At 38.3% G+C, this 14890-nt stretch overlaps 1 protein-coding gene across 1 annotated transcript in view; it reads left to right on the forward strand.

Annotated features, from left to right (window-relative positions):
• Positions 1–8277, forward strand: part of DKK2 (dickkopf Wnt signaling pathway inhibitor 2) — a 90665-nt gene extending 82388 nt beyond the window's left edge. The window contains exons 2-4 of the mRNA XM_037031931.1: positions 1963–2113; positions 3536–3691; positions 6155–8277. Of these exons, the coding sequence (XP_036887826.1) occupies positions 1963–2113; positions 3536–3691; positions 6155–6405 (558 nt within the window). The 3' untranslated portion in view covers positions 6406–8277. The remainder of the gene's footprint in view (positions 1–1962; positions 2114–3535; positions 3692–6154) is intronic.
• The last annotated feature ends 6613 nt before the right edge of the window (positions 8278–14890 follow it).

Genomic DNA, 14890 nt, shown 5'->3' on the forward strand with positions numbered 1-14890 from the left:
AGAATTTTACGGTGATCCCATTCAAATAAAGGACGACTATGCACATTATTTTATAGTATCATCTGTATTGAATATTTGCAATTTCAATATTTTTCATTTCTTATCCAGTAAGAGTGAGAAGATAATAATGTGCTTTCCACAGTTTTCTGGATAAATAACTGCTTTTAGCAAACAACTTGGTTTCTACAATATAAACTGTTTTTTCAGGAATGAAACCAAGTATTATTTCATATTCAGATGCTCTTGAAGATTTGTCGTTTGAAGTGTAAACTGCACATGATGTTTTAGGTGGCATGTGTTTATTTCTGTTGGAAGAACATGTCCTATTTTTGAGGAAGGAAAAAAAACTTGTAAGACATCAAATGTTTCTTGCAAAACAATTTGGTGAAATAAACGTAAATTAATCAGATCCTTGTGAATTGTATTTCAATTAAAATGAATGGGTTTAAATATAAAGGGAGTAAAATGCTTGAGGGAAAGAGTGTGGCAAGTCAGGAAGTGGCATTTGTTTTGTTTTCATTGGTTTTAGAGTCTTGAAAAATGGCCTATTATTCTGAATCAACTTCATTCAGATTCTCCCTTAAGCCTAACAATAGAGTTCCAGAATGGGACCCTAATAATCCAATTCATCGTACAGCTTTACCTGGATCCAGTGATAACAACGCAGGCATCAAATATTGCCACTGTGCAGTCCTTCCAAAGCACCTTCAGTTTAAAGTTAGTGATCTTTCTAGTTTTTATTTTCTTTTGAGTGTAAATAGTAAATTCTAATGATGCTAAAAGTATTTTTTTCATGGAACCATATGTAAAGTTTTCAGACTCACACATCACCTTCATCTGTATTTCCTCTTACTGAAGATGGTCCAGTCTAAATGAATACCATGTGGGGGCTGAATGGAGGCACACAGTGTATACACAAAAGCAGGAGAAAGGCAGGGGAGAAAGGCGACGGTAGAAACAGAGAATGAAAGAGAGTCAGAGAAAGAGAGAGAAGGGGACGAGGACGGAGCAGGGCATGCAGAGTCAGGCCGTCAAACCCCATGTCATAAGTAAAGCACTTGATTCGCACTCCTTATCTGAGTCACAAAAATGTTATCCCATAGTTTACATTTATATCATGTATGCTTATTTTAAAAATTACATAGCTTTTTCCTATTTTTCAATTAAAAAAGATAACTATTTAATGTCAGGGGGAAAAAAGAACTACCAAAAAAAAAAAAGAAAGAAAGAAACCTCCCTGTCAACATGCCTCAAAATATGAGTAAGTTTGATGTGTTGTGTGACATTTCGGTTTATGAGCTCTCACACTCTGAAAACAGGGATGTTTTAAGTGGTCTAAAAACTTCCAAGAGGCAAGGAGTATATAACTGTAGAATCTGTTTTTATTTTTGGAGATGCTATGACACTGCTTAAGTAGCCTTCTAAATGCATAACTTGGTAGAGAAATGTAGGGCTAGAAGTCCTGTCTGCATAGATGGAAGATGCAGTAGCCAATGGGGTGATTCTTATGTGCAAGGAGCCTGCCTGCTCTGTAGTGTCCTGAGAGCATGAGGATGGGATTGGAGCTTAGCCTCTCTCTGACCCCTCAGAGCACTGCTGGCCTGTTCGTCACTGCCTTGGAAGTGGTTCTGCTCCTGGCTACTGTAATTATACTGCTTCTAAGCTCCCAAAGTCACTTTTAAGGGCTCTCCTAATCAGTGGAAGGTCTAAACATTAACTCTGAAGTTGTGTCAATGAAAGTATATGAACAGTGTCAACTTTACTTTTCTGACCATCAACAATCAATGTTTCTAAGGTTCTCCATCAAGTATGTGTCACTATGTAGGATCTATGCTTAGAACATCATTACAATGGTACATATTGTGACTTATTTTTCATCATAATTTGCAACAGTAACTTTTCATAAGTGTTACAAGGCCTAATCTACTTTGCTTTTGGTGTTGTCGTTCCACTTCATGACAGGCCTACCCTTGCAGCAGTGACAAGGAATGTGAAGTTGGGAGATACTGCCACAGTCCCCACCAAGGATCGTCGGCCTGCATGGTGTGCCGCAGGAAAAAGAAGCGCTGCCATAGAGATGGCATGTGTTGTCCTGGTACCCGCTGCAATAATGGTAAAGACCGCGCTCAGTCCTGGTGGGCTTCTTTTCACCTAGGAGATCTGGCCACTTAGGCTACCTTTTCCTTAGACTCCGGATATGTAAATATCAGGACTTTTTATAGTCTTTTTAAGAAACTAATTTTATTTATTTATTTTTAGACAGAGAGGAAGGGATGGGGAAAGAGAGGGAGAGAAACATCCATGTGTGGTTGCCTCTCATGTGTCCCCTACTGGGGACCTGGCCTGCAACCCAGGCATGTGCCCTGGACTGGGAATCGAACCCGCAACCCTTTGGTTCACTGACTGGCCCTCAATCCACTAAGCTACACCAGCCAGGGCATAAAGAATATTTTTAATTAGGCAAGAATTGAAACATGGTTTAGATAAAATTACTTAGATTACTTCTAAAATCTTAATTTTCCTAAACTCTGATAACCTTTGTATTTAATATTGTATGCTGAGCTAAGATTTGCCCTGTTGAAGAGTTTTGTGGAAATAGCTAGATGTTCTATTCTCCTAAACACATAAACAAATACATGCAAAAGTACTAAAGAAAAGAACCTGCTGGGATTTATCAATACAGTTTTGAGTCCGTCTTCCAATTTCATACCAGCTTCATACCTTGATTCTTATACTCAAGATGTCTTCTTTTGAAGGCCTTACCTGGTGGTACACTCAGATGGTGATGGAGTGATGGATTCTTCCAAAAGGAGACACAGGAATCTATTCCCCAGATATTCCATAAGCATGGCTTCACCCAATCTCAATGAATTTATCGGCACAAATTCAGCATTAATAATAAAATGAAGAACCACAGAAATGCGGTAAAGCCACTAAATAATTGCAGAAGGTGATGAGAGACATACACTTCATGCAAACAACATAATCGGGCTTATGTTCCTTCATTTGTTCCTTTCCTCTGCGCATAGTCCTACCGAAAATAACCTTGGACAAAAGGTGAAAGGAAGTGGACCTCATAGCTTTCAAGATGCTTACAGTGCAGATTAGAATTGTATTGTTGATTAAACAAAGGGACCTGAGTTCCAAAGTTGGATGTATGGTCAGACCTTTTAAAAGTATGAATAGCTAATATTGATTTCATACTTTACTGTGTCACTATTCTAAACACTTCACATGCATTCATGATAACTTAGTAAACTGAATTCTATTTTTATTCTGATTTTTACCCAAGATCACTTAGCATTGAGAGAGAAAAGGTGCCAATCAAGGAAGCAGGGCTCGGGGCCAAATTTTCAACACTTAGTTTCAATAACTTTGTAAATGAGTGAATGGGCAAATGAATTGATAGATGATAGATGGTAGACAGATAGATGGGATAGGTGAATGAATGGATAGATAGATAGAATACTTGGATAAGAAAGAACCACACGGTATAGAATTGAGGAAGACTAACAGTTTACCTGACCATCTCCAGGCATCTGCATCCCAGTCACTGAGAGCATCTTAACCCCTCACATCCCAGCTCTGGATGGCACTCGGCACAGAGATCGAAACCATGGTCATTACTCAAACCACGACTTGGGATGGCAGAATCTAGGAAGACCACACACTAAGATGTCACATATAAAAGGTAGGAATAACTGCAGGTTTATATTTACTTTTTCTTGTTTTATAAAGAAGTATATAAAATATAGATCATTAATTCCGTCGGTTTCAGGAAGATGCAAGGAAGATAATTTTTAAGGGCAAATTTCTAATTCAATCTATTAATTCTTGATTTTGAGGATGCTTAGAGCTTTCTGGAGTTTCTAAATTATTGGAAAATATGTGCTATGAGAGTTCTGGCACCCTGACGAGCCACGACCTTTTCTTAGACAGTCCTGTCTCACATGTGGAATTTAGATGACATTTTTTTTACACAAGCACCTCTGTCACATATCAAAAGACAAAACATTCTGAAAAGTAAATGGGAAAATATTTACTTTCACATGATTAAATTACTGTGTTTTTTTAGTTTTTCTCACCTTTGCATATTTACAAATTTTATTTCACCAAACAACCCAGATAACATACTATTCAGAAAACAATTTACCAAAAGTAATCATTTTCTGGTGAGATTATGATGGCCAGAAATCATCTTTCTTGTTTCAAAACCTTTGAGAAGCCCAATCCCTAATAATAAAATGTAAAAGTATGAACCTTATACTTCTGACAGCATTAGACACATCCATTTTTAAAGGAAGCTTTTTGCAAGTGTATTTTGTGGAACACTGTTCTTTCTAGACATTTTATGAATAAAAGTGCCCTATGTTCAAGAGTTTTGTAATTATCTATCTTGCCATTGTTATTGTTGCTCTAGTACAGTTGTTTCCATTTTTCCCGCACCACTCCCCCCTACCCCACCCATTCCCCACCTCCCACCTGAGATCCTAACCCCCTTTAGCTTTATCCATGTATATTGTCATTTTAAAAACTTTATAATAAGTATTGGTACATTGAAGGCTCTGAGATGTCCAGTGATGAAGAAAACTGGTTAACTTTCAAAAATACTGTATTTCCCTGGCTTGCTTGAACACAATTATTTCCCCACATTTTTGTGTTCTGCAGTGAAGTTATCACGTAGGACACCTGACCTGTTAGTCCAACCTGGGATACTAATGGTCATGGCGATAGGGCTAGTGATTGACAATTCTTCTTCCATTATCCTTTGTCTCTACTCCCTAATGGCCTAGTCCTTTACCCTTATCTCCCATTCCTACTCTATCAAATTCGTTAGTGCATGAGCATCTCCCTTTATTGTAACAGATGTCTATGTCACTGTACACTTTCAAATTTACAAATTATTTTATATAATTATATGTGTCATTGTATGATGGCAAGTAAGAAGAAACCTCATGCCGATGGCTAGTGACTCGTATCTATGTCACACTGTGGGACTAGTTACATTTGGTGTGACAGAGGATCCTTTTGAGCAGGATTCTCATACCATGGTCTGCAGGTCAAATCTGTCCTGTGGCCTGGTTTTTTTTTTAAAAAAATAATCTTTTATTATAGCACAGACATGCTCATTCATTTGGCATTATCTATGGCTCTTTTTGCAATACAATAGCAGAATTTAGATCCTAAAACACACCATCTAAAAAGCCAAAAACATTTCCAATTTGGATGTTAGAGAGAAGTTTGCTGACTTCTTCTTTATACAGGTTACACATCAACCCAGCTGTGATGTGTGGGTGCTCTTTGCTGACCTAATCCTTTTTCTGAATTAAATACACACATTTGTGCTACCACATGTTTTTTATGATGGGTTGTTTGTTGACCCTGGGGCTCTCCGCCCTTTCTCTGTTATCATCACATTTTATACACTGCATTTCTTCGGCTCCCCGTCAGATAGCTTGTGGCCATGGGGCTATGGCTGTGTGGGACGCCAACAGGGAGAGGAAGGCAAAAGCCAGTGTGTTCTCCCTGCCTGCACTGCTGATTTCGGCTGGACTGTATCTCCTTGGGGTTTTAGTCCTGCCAGATGGATCTGTTCAGTTCTCATTCTGGATCCTTTAGCCTGAACGTGGTAGTGGCTTCCTGCTGTTTTGCGTTAGCATCTTCTGGTACTTTTCAGTCTTGCCAGTACCTGTGTGATTAGTTCACTGCATTAAATACCTTTTATTTTGAAGAATCAATTTCTGTTTTCCTGGCTAGACTCTGCTATGTGATCTTAGGGAGTCCTCGGGGATTTCGGCTTCCTACTTGAAACGGAGTCTGTGTACAATTCTCAAAAAATGTCCCCAAATAATTAATTTGGAAGAAATTCATTTTATTTACTTATTTTTTACTCATCTAGTAAAAAAATAATAATGGTGATCAAGAAAATATCTAGAAGCAGATCATGACAAAAAAAGAGGAAGTACAGTCAAGCTATTTATTAAACTTGATATCCAGACAAATATAAAAATAAACAGTAATGAATTTGTGTGATCAGAGGGAGAGCCAGTTGATGTGAATCCAAGACATTATGGAAAACAGCATAACTAAAAATATTGTTGGTGCTTCTTTTCTGAATTGTCATGGCGATGTGTTTGGGTCATCATCCCTGCAGGGCATGAAGGAGACCCCTGCCTACGATCATCAGACTGCATTGAAGGGTTTTGCTGTGCTCGTCACTTCTGGACCAAAATCTGCAAGCCAGTGCTCCATCAGGGGGAAGTCTGCACCAAGCAGCGCAAGAAGGGATCTCACGGCTTGGAAATCTTCCAGCGATGTGACTGCGCGAAGGGCCTGTCTTGTAAAGTGTGGAAAGATGCCACCTACTCCTCCAAAGCCAGACTCCACGTGTGTCAGAAAATATGATCTCTTCAGAGGAAATGCGTTAGGAGCAGACTGCGAATCTGTGCATTTAATGCATCATGGCATGGTGGGAAAATAGGATTTGGATCTTGGAAGAATGGCTAAAGTAAGGCTTGTGATAAAAATATAGGTCACAGAGTAAGAGAAAAAAGAACGGAGCTGATTGGAAAGGGTGACAGTACAACTAGTGTGTTTCCATTTTGCAGCTTGTTTATGTAAATAATGTACACACTTGTGAAAATGCAATTACTGAAAAAAAAGCACAGTGAAAGTTACTGACAAATGCCATGTGACTTCCCAAGATTTTAGGTTGTGCTGGAGGATTGTTTTTATTATGTTGGTGATTGTCTACAAAATAACCTAAACGCCATATTTCTGTTCGAAGTTATAGTTTAACAAAATACTCCCATTATATCTTTGTATACAATACGGTGTAAAACATGAAAGAATTGTTAAATAGGAAATGAAAAACTGAGCAGAGTTAAGTCACAACATGGAATCACCTTTAAATTTGGAACACTACCATTGTTCAATTGAAGGCCTTGGTAGACAAGATAAAAAGCAGTTGATATTTTCCAAATAATTTTAAAATATTTGCAGGTCTTTTATCAAGGCCTTTAGAAAAGGAAAAAAAAACTTGTTTTTCCTCAAACTGCTTATTTTCCAACATTTACTTCCACCTACACTAACTAAAAACCAGTATAACAAGACAAAAGTAGTTCATTCAGACTCTCAAAGAATAGCATTGCATCTGTTTAGATCCTGTCTGATTCCTACCGTGAATATATTTTATTTTCCCACGTCTCCCCATTAGTCGTGAAAAGCACAGAGTAGAGATTGCACATATTGCAAATCTTTTTAAGATATCCAAAATACATGCTAAAAAAGCTAATAGAGTGATCATTACTTCCTAAAGCTTTGACACGCCCCATGTTCCATAGCATTGTACTGGTAAACACCCTTGCTCTTCACGCACTCTGTGGTACAGCAGGGTGAAGCTGAGCATGCATACTGGAGGTGTGTCAGTCCTGCACTGAAGCCAGCAGGGAAATGGGCAAAACTTTGTCAAGTATCCAGGTCTGGGCAACTAATAGGTATGTCTGAAGCACAAAACGACCTTTCATATTTGAGTCCCAATGCTACACAACCTGAATGGAAGTTTTCTATGGGATTTGCTATCTCAAGTATTTGCCACACAGAGGAGCACAGTGTGAGGTCAATACTTGACCCCAAAAGAAATATTTTATACCTTTGAGGTCCTAAAATAATATGAGGAGTTCCTACAAAAGGGACTCCCAAGACAGATAGTACATAGTAAATTTCCATTGCCTTCCTTCAGTGTCCAACTGGCTGGTGGCAACGTCTGATTTTTCTGCACCAACCATTCTCTACAACAGCCTTTTATATTTTTATTATTGTTTTGCCAAAGATATAGTTTCTGTTTTCTGCATCCATTGAGATAAAAATATATAAATGGAATAACCTATAAAATCTACATATTGCTAACCTATAAAAACCACAGGTTCTTCATTCTTTGAAACCATTTTATCGCCTTTTTTTACTTTACTCATTTCTAAATATTATGTCTAGAGCATAAGGAGAAAAGTTATAGTTGTTATTTTTGACCTTTTCTTTTATAGACTAAAAATCTTGATTTTCTTTTACTTAACCCTCATTTTCAGTCTCAAATTCAAGTTCCTCCAGTAGAAATTGAACCCAAAACTGCATGTCTATTAAGAATCTCAGCTTCCCAGACACATTTACTATGATAATTAAGATTTGCATTTTCCTCACATGTCTGAAAAAAAAAACAGAAAAATTTCAATGTATCTATTCAAGAACCAAAGTCTGTACAAACAGGATTCTATAAGCTTGGCAACATGAAAATGGAACATTTTAGTCAAACGTTTCCTATGTAACAATTACATTTCAAATCTGGTTTCTGCATTATTTCCCTTACAGACATCCCTTCAAAAATTATTATTTGAAGTAATTTATTTACAGGAAATGTTAATGAGATGTATTTTCTTATAGAGATATTTCTTACAGAAAGCTTTGTAGCAGAATATATTTGCAGCAATTGACTTTGTAATTTAGGGGAAATGTATAATAAGATAAAATATATTAAATTTTTCTCTTTGAAAAATGGAATTCAGATTTTCTTGTATTTTGCTTATGGGAAAAAACGTTCACAGAATCATAGATTCTCCAAGTTCGACTGGACTGGATCTGATTTTGCAGTCTGAGTAGAAATCCTTTTATGGCATCATTGTAAGATGACCGAGGCGGTTTACCGTTACTGAAGGCAGCTTCTTTCATAGCATTACAGCTGTAATTGTTAGAAAGTCATTTTTATACGAGTATTCCAGTTTATTTTTTCCACTCATTTATTCTTATTTTGCCTTCTGGAACATCTCGGAGCAAGGATTCTCTACAAACTTCTTCAAATCCCTTGAAGCCACCTACCACATTTCTTATAATCTCTCCAGGTTAAATTTTTTCAAAATGGAAATGCCAGCATGCTTAGGGTACTGGTTCATTCCCTTATGGTACAAAGAAGAATGCTTCCTGAACACCGAGATGTCGGGAGTGTTTGACAGATGGTATTCACCGGCCATGAGACTGGGCATGGTTGCGAGAGCCCATGTTATATTGGCGATGTTAATGGCTGGAAGTGTGGAAAAATAAACACTCTGTAACATAGTGGAAAGGGTTAAGTATAGTGACGGCAGCTTAAGGAAGCTGAAACAGCCCCGTAGCTAGAGGTCAGTTAAAGGTACCTTGAGCACTGCTGAAATAATCCACATTTCTAATTAGTCACTTAAGCGTAAACATCAATAGTTATCCATTTCCTCAGATTCAGAACATTTGTGTTTTCTAGCTGCAGTGTATTTTTATACTATTAAATCATGTGGGTGTTATTTTTTTCTTTTTCTTTTCCATTGAGTTCAGTGAGATATTCTGAGATGTGACAAATTGTCCTGACTCTTTTTTAGCCAATAAATGAAATGCCTGTTGTAGCCTTAGGATTTGAGGAAACAATCCATTATACTTTTTCCTTCCCCAAATTCAGGCCATTGGAGAAAAAGGTTAAGACAGCAAGGCAGATGCTGACAGATTATCCAGATGCAACTAATAACGGAGAATGTGGCTTGTGTCTGTGGGGAAAAGGACACTAGAAAGAGACAGATTCTGTGCCCATTCTCACGCAAGACCAGACAACATACATTCTACCTGTGGGAGCTGCCCCCATAAAATGTACAACCTAGATGGGCAGAACAGGAAGACACCCTTTCTTCTGGTGGTTAGTGCCAGAGAAGAAGCATAGAGAAAAGATGGAACTATGTTTTTCTCATTAAAGAATTTCATTTGAAATTCTCTAAAATTAAATAATTCATACCACGTGAGAGAAGTAAGCAGGGGATAAGTGAGACAAAGATAACTATACATTATGTATTAAACTAACATTAAGAATTAGAAATGCCCCCTATTGATATCATTCCCCAGATCTTTATATTTTAACCCATTGTATGTAATAACCACTTGTCTATGGTGAAGATATGGGTTTTACCCCAAATCTGATCAGCCATCTACTAGGACAGTCCCTAATGAGGTCATTCGCCCAAGGCCAGTCACTCTTTCTATACGGACCCTCTCAGGACCAGTGGTGGGCAATGCAGATTTTATCCTTCCAAAACAGCAAAGTGGATGAAAATAGTTAATCAATTCAATTTACTCCAAGACCACACAATACTCAGAACTGGAAAATAACTCTTCTTTCTCTTTACCATCCTAAATTATGTTTATCATATTATCACAGTCTATCAGATGTTTTGCAATGAGATTAAAGGGCACCTTGAGCATCAGATAATGAAATGTATAAAAGCACTTCAATCATAACATTTCAACAATACAGAGATGCCTCACTTTTAAATATGTTATCTTCCATTAAAAATCCCTAGAAGATTAAAGAGAAAAATCAGAACAAAACAAAACTCGGAGACACAGACAACAGTACGGTGATCACCAGGGGGAAAGGGACGTGGGGAGGAACAGAAGAAGGTAGAAGGGGAGACAAATGGCAATGGAAGGAGACTTACCTTAGGGTAGTGAACACACAATACAATATGCAGATGATGTACCATAGAATTGCACACCTGAAACCTATATACTTTTACTAACCAATGTCACCCCCCAAAATTTAGTTTAAAAATCCTGAGAAAAAAAGTCGAGTATAAAATTTTAAATTCACTTACATATTAAAGTCAAAATAAGTTGAAGTCAAATAAAGTTAAAGTCTTTATTTGCTATCTTTCTCTTTAGAATAAGGAAGCCAAAGAAACTGAAATTCAAAATCCTCAAATTAATGGTCAGAGTTGTCTGCCCTCATTCCACATTTGGCTCTGTGTCCACCAGAGGGGTTCCTGGGATCTGGAAGAAGTCAGACTTCTTCAGCTGCTATGACCTCAACAGGGTCCTGCTGGGATGGCAAACTTCATTTTAAAAATGCCCAATGAATTTTTAGCATACACAAGAGTAAGCCAAAGATTTCACCACATTTAGAAAACAAGCCAATCTCTAACTCTTAGAGCAGATATTTCAAAAAATGTGCTAGGATGTGGTGTTGTCAAAAACCGAAGCAGAGATACTTGACACCTGAGTGAAGGAAGATAGATGGAGAAAATACTAGTTTGTGCATTGCTAAAAATTTCAATCAATCCCAATAAGCTGTCTGGAACCCATGACCTATCTACTTAAACTTACCGGAGAAAAATGTCCCACCAAGGTTTTAGCTATAGCACTATATTTTACCATATGGTAGAGTGGGGGGAGAATCTCACTCTACCTGCGTTCCACTGATTTTTAGAGAGTGTACAGGATTTGAGGAATTGCTGCCTTCATGTAAAACTGGTCAAATTCAAAAGTTCATCATAGTATTAGCCTAACTGAAGCTTCTTTCTCATGGACGTAGCCTATCAAAAGCATCATCAGTGATTACCTGAGAATAGGTTTGGTTTGGTGATGTGACCTTCACAGTATTTTTCAAGATGAACTATTTTTAGAGGTGTGCCTCAGTGACAGCTTCCACTGCTTCATGCTGTGAAACGACTCCCTCATCCTTGCTTTTGTTCTAGAAACACATCAGTGGATTCCTGAAATAAAATTACTATTGATACTTACAAAATTTATTTTAGCAAGGGGTATCCAGTGCACAGAAGAAACTCCCACCTTTCTTTCACTCAGGGACATGCACACCAAAAGCACCTTTTAAGGAAGGAAGCTGTAGGTACAGTGGGTAGAAGCAAAGAACCAAACCCATACAGTTCATTTTCTCATTGTTTTTCCATTCCAGTTACTTTTTAGAGAAATAGCTAGGAGGCATAAAAATAACCAAATAATTGATAAATACTATAAAAGACAGAGAGGAGCCCTTCAAAGAAAATTGCAACATGGTAAAGGAACAGAAGAAATGAGTAGTGCTATTTTCAATTCTATAGTCAGGAAAGATCTCTTGGAGGAAAAAAAAACATGAAAGGAAACCAGAGTGAAGTGAGGGGTTGACAATAGAAAGGTCTGGAGAAACAGTAGCATAGGAAGAAGAAGAGAAAGGCAAGCAATCGACAATGGGAAAAATGAGAAAAGTGGACTCGGATGGAAAAGGAGAGAGGTAGGAGATGAAGTCAGAGAAGGATTTGGGTCAGATTGTGTAGAATGTTATTGGCCAGTGTATTTTGAAAGAGATTTGGACCTGGTAAGAGCTTTTGAGCATGGGAGTAGCATGAGCTAACATGTTTTGAAAGGATCAACCTGGCTACTGTGTGGAGAAGATTCTATCTAGTGCACCAGGAATGAACTGCAGGGGGCTTAGATTATCAAGATAAAGTGAAAGTCTTGAGCAATCATTGCATTTCATGACTGTATGAGATAGAGTCAACTGGATTTGCTATTGGACTGGATGAAGAATCGGAGAAAAAGAGTTGGATCTCTTTAGCCTAGCATGAAGATCAGAAACAAAGACAGAGAAATTATTCATTAAAAAAGACTTAGAATTTTTTTCTTGTATGGTGGCCTTGAATTGGATACCTAAAGAAAGAATCATCTTCAACAGAATCCTGGCAATTCTTCAGAAAATCACCCCTTGCTAAGTTTCTCATCATCCAGCTTGAGGGCTCAAGAAAAAGAAAAAAAAAAACTCTGTGAAGAGGGATTGCATCAACAAAAAGAGAAAATATGTTGGATGCACGGAGAGAAGCAGTTGCAGACAAATGGAAGGAGGAGGAAGTGCAGGAGGTCTAGAAAAGGAGACAAACAAGGACCAGGGCACAGGGATGGAGCAGAGATTCAAGTGAGTGTATAAGAAAAAGATGCCTCAGGTGGAACGCTGGAAATCCTAAAAGGTGCTAATAAGACACTTCAATTTGATACAGATGTCAAGGGGTGTCAAGAAAAACTCATGGGAGGAGAATAGCTGACTCACAGCAGTAGGTTTAGATAATTATTTTTACAAAGGGTGTAGCTCAGGCAACACTCCCATTGATATTGGGCCAATGGATTGCATTAAAGGGCAATTTGTCAAAGCAAGTCATAGTTCTCTTTCAGTTTTAAGTAACTGTATAGTGTAGGACCTGGGAATTCTGAAGAAATAACAACATGCAAGTAATTGAAGTAGTTTCACGAGAAATGCACTTGCCATCATACCTCTCACACATACGTCATGAATACCACAGTGCACAACCTTTTAAAATTTCCTAGGGGTCAACAATTCTTATAGATGCCATGGACTTGTTTTATTTGCTCCACACCTTCCCACTTCACTGCACCTGCTACACCAGTCATCATTCTGTGTTTAATGGCCGGTCAGCCTCCAGGGCCTAGTAACAGATGGAGAACATCAGATCAGCCAGTGCATGTAAAATATTCTAAGTCCCACTTAAGCTTTTCAAGGAGACTTTGAAATGAAGATCATTTAATTTTCCATGTATTTTCCTACCTGGCCCATCGCTCCTTACAGCTATGTTCTTCTCTGTTCCAATAGCCATTTATTTTGTGCCCAATTGTATGATTGAAAGCTTATTTAGATAACATTAAAACTGGGCATTGTGTATGGAAATTTAAAGTAACGACATTCAACCTATTTGACAGAGGTCCATGTCTTATAAATTCCCAAGATCTAAATATAATGATGCTACCTTTTACAATGCCTGAGAGGAATACACAGCAAAACTATTTCACATGTTTCGAGGGACCTCAAATTCTCTGTGGGGAGTAAACTCTCCAGTCCACTCTGGGCTTTGGTTTGGGTTTGGGGCTGTTAAAAATCAATGTCAGCTGTGGAGAAATATAGGGATGCTATGCAAACTTTCCTTACAATAAAGGAGTTAGAGACAACTTAACAGCAGGATTTTTTTTTCTCGAATGAGTATAACATTGCTTAAAACTCTGCTGTAAGGTTACAGAAGAGAATAACTATCTGTTATTTAACAGAGAAAAACATTTCAGGAAAAACCTACTCAGTGTTAAGAGTGGAAAAGGCTGAAGAGATTGACCATCTGGAAGAAAGGGACAGGCAGAGGCAATTCAAGAAAATGTTTGGGGAGCAGCGGCTACATGAAGGTTTTTTTGAAAAACGTTGGTTTTGGTAGCCTCGAAATAAGTCAAAGGGAGCACTTCAAGGGAAGGATTGATTGGGTGTAAACTGGCTGTTCGGAGTGGGGGCTTCACAGAAAAACCAGTGATTTAGGGACTGTCCAAACACTGTGCAAGTCCAATATTCTCCGACTCTTTCAGGTCATCTTACTGAGAATCCAGATCTTACCTCATCATTAAATGGCAAATGAGATGGTTCATAAGGACACTCTCACGGGATGCAGACATCAGAGTAACGATAATAGCTGTTACTATTTATACAGCACTTTTACTTTGCCTCAGAATACCATCAAGTGTATCGCTACACTGTCCCTTACAACATGCTTGTAACTGGTCTTGGAATGTTTACTATGGACCATGGGCTGGCTTAGGGGTGTCTCTGTGTCTCACGTCATTCGTCAGTCCCCCAACGCCTCAACAGCCAAGAGGGGTGGTGTCAGGATTTGAGACCCTGAGTCTCCAAGGCCAGAGTTTCCACTCATCCGTATGTTAGCTTACGTGGGCTCCGTTGGAAAGAACCACCCCTTTGAGGATTATGGGAAAGACTGGCCTGCTTACTGTCACGGAGTTCCTTAGTACCAGGGCTGAGGCTCAAGGCTGTTTTTCATAACCATATCTTCACTCCAAGTGCTTTCTAAAGCAGTGTCCTTATTTTCCCTGAAATCATAATATTTAGTGCTGGAATTAGGGCTTACAAATATATTATTCCTCCCCGCTGATTTCTTTTGAGGAGACAAACTTGCCCCCTGAGTAGACAATGTTAACAGAAACAGCTTTGGGGTATTTAACGTTCTACAGTTTACAAAGCTTACAAATAAACACTGTATCATTTGATATGTGG

Source organism: Sturnira hondurensis, unplaced genomic scaffold (genome assembly GCF_014824575.4).
Source record: "Sturnira hondurensis isolate 20B ecotype Veracruz unplaced genomic scaffold, ASM1482457v3 Scaffold0021214, whole genome shotgun sequence".
NCBI lineage: Eukaryota > Metazoa > Chordata > Mammalia > Chiroptera > Phyllostomidae > Sturnira > Sturnira hondurensis.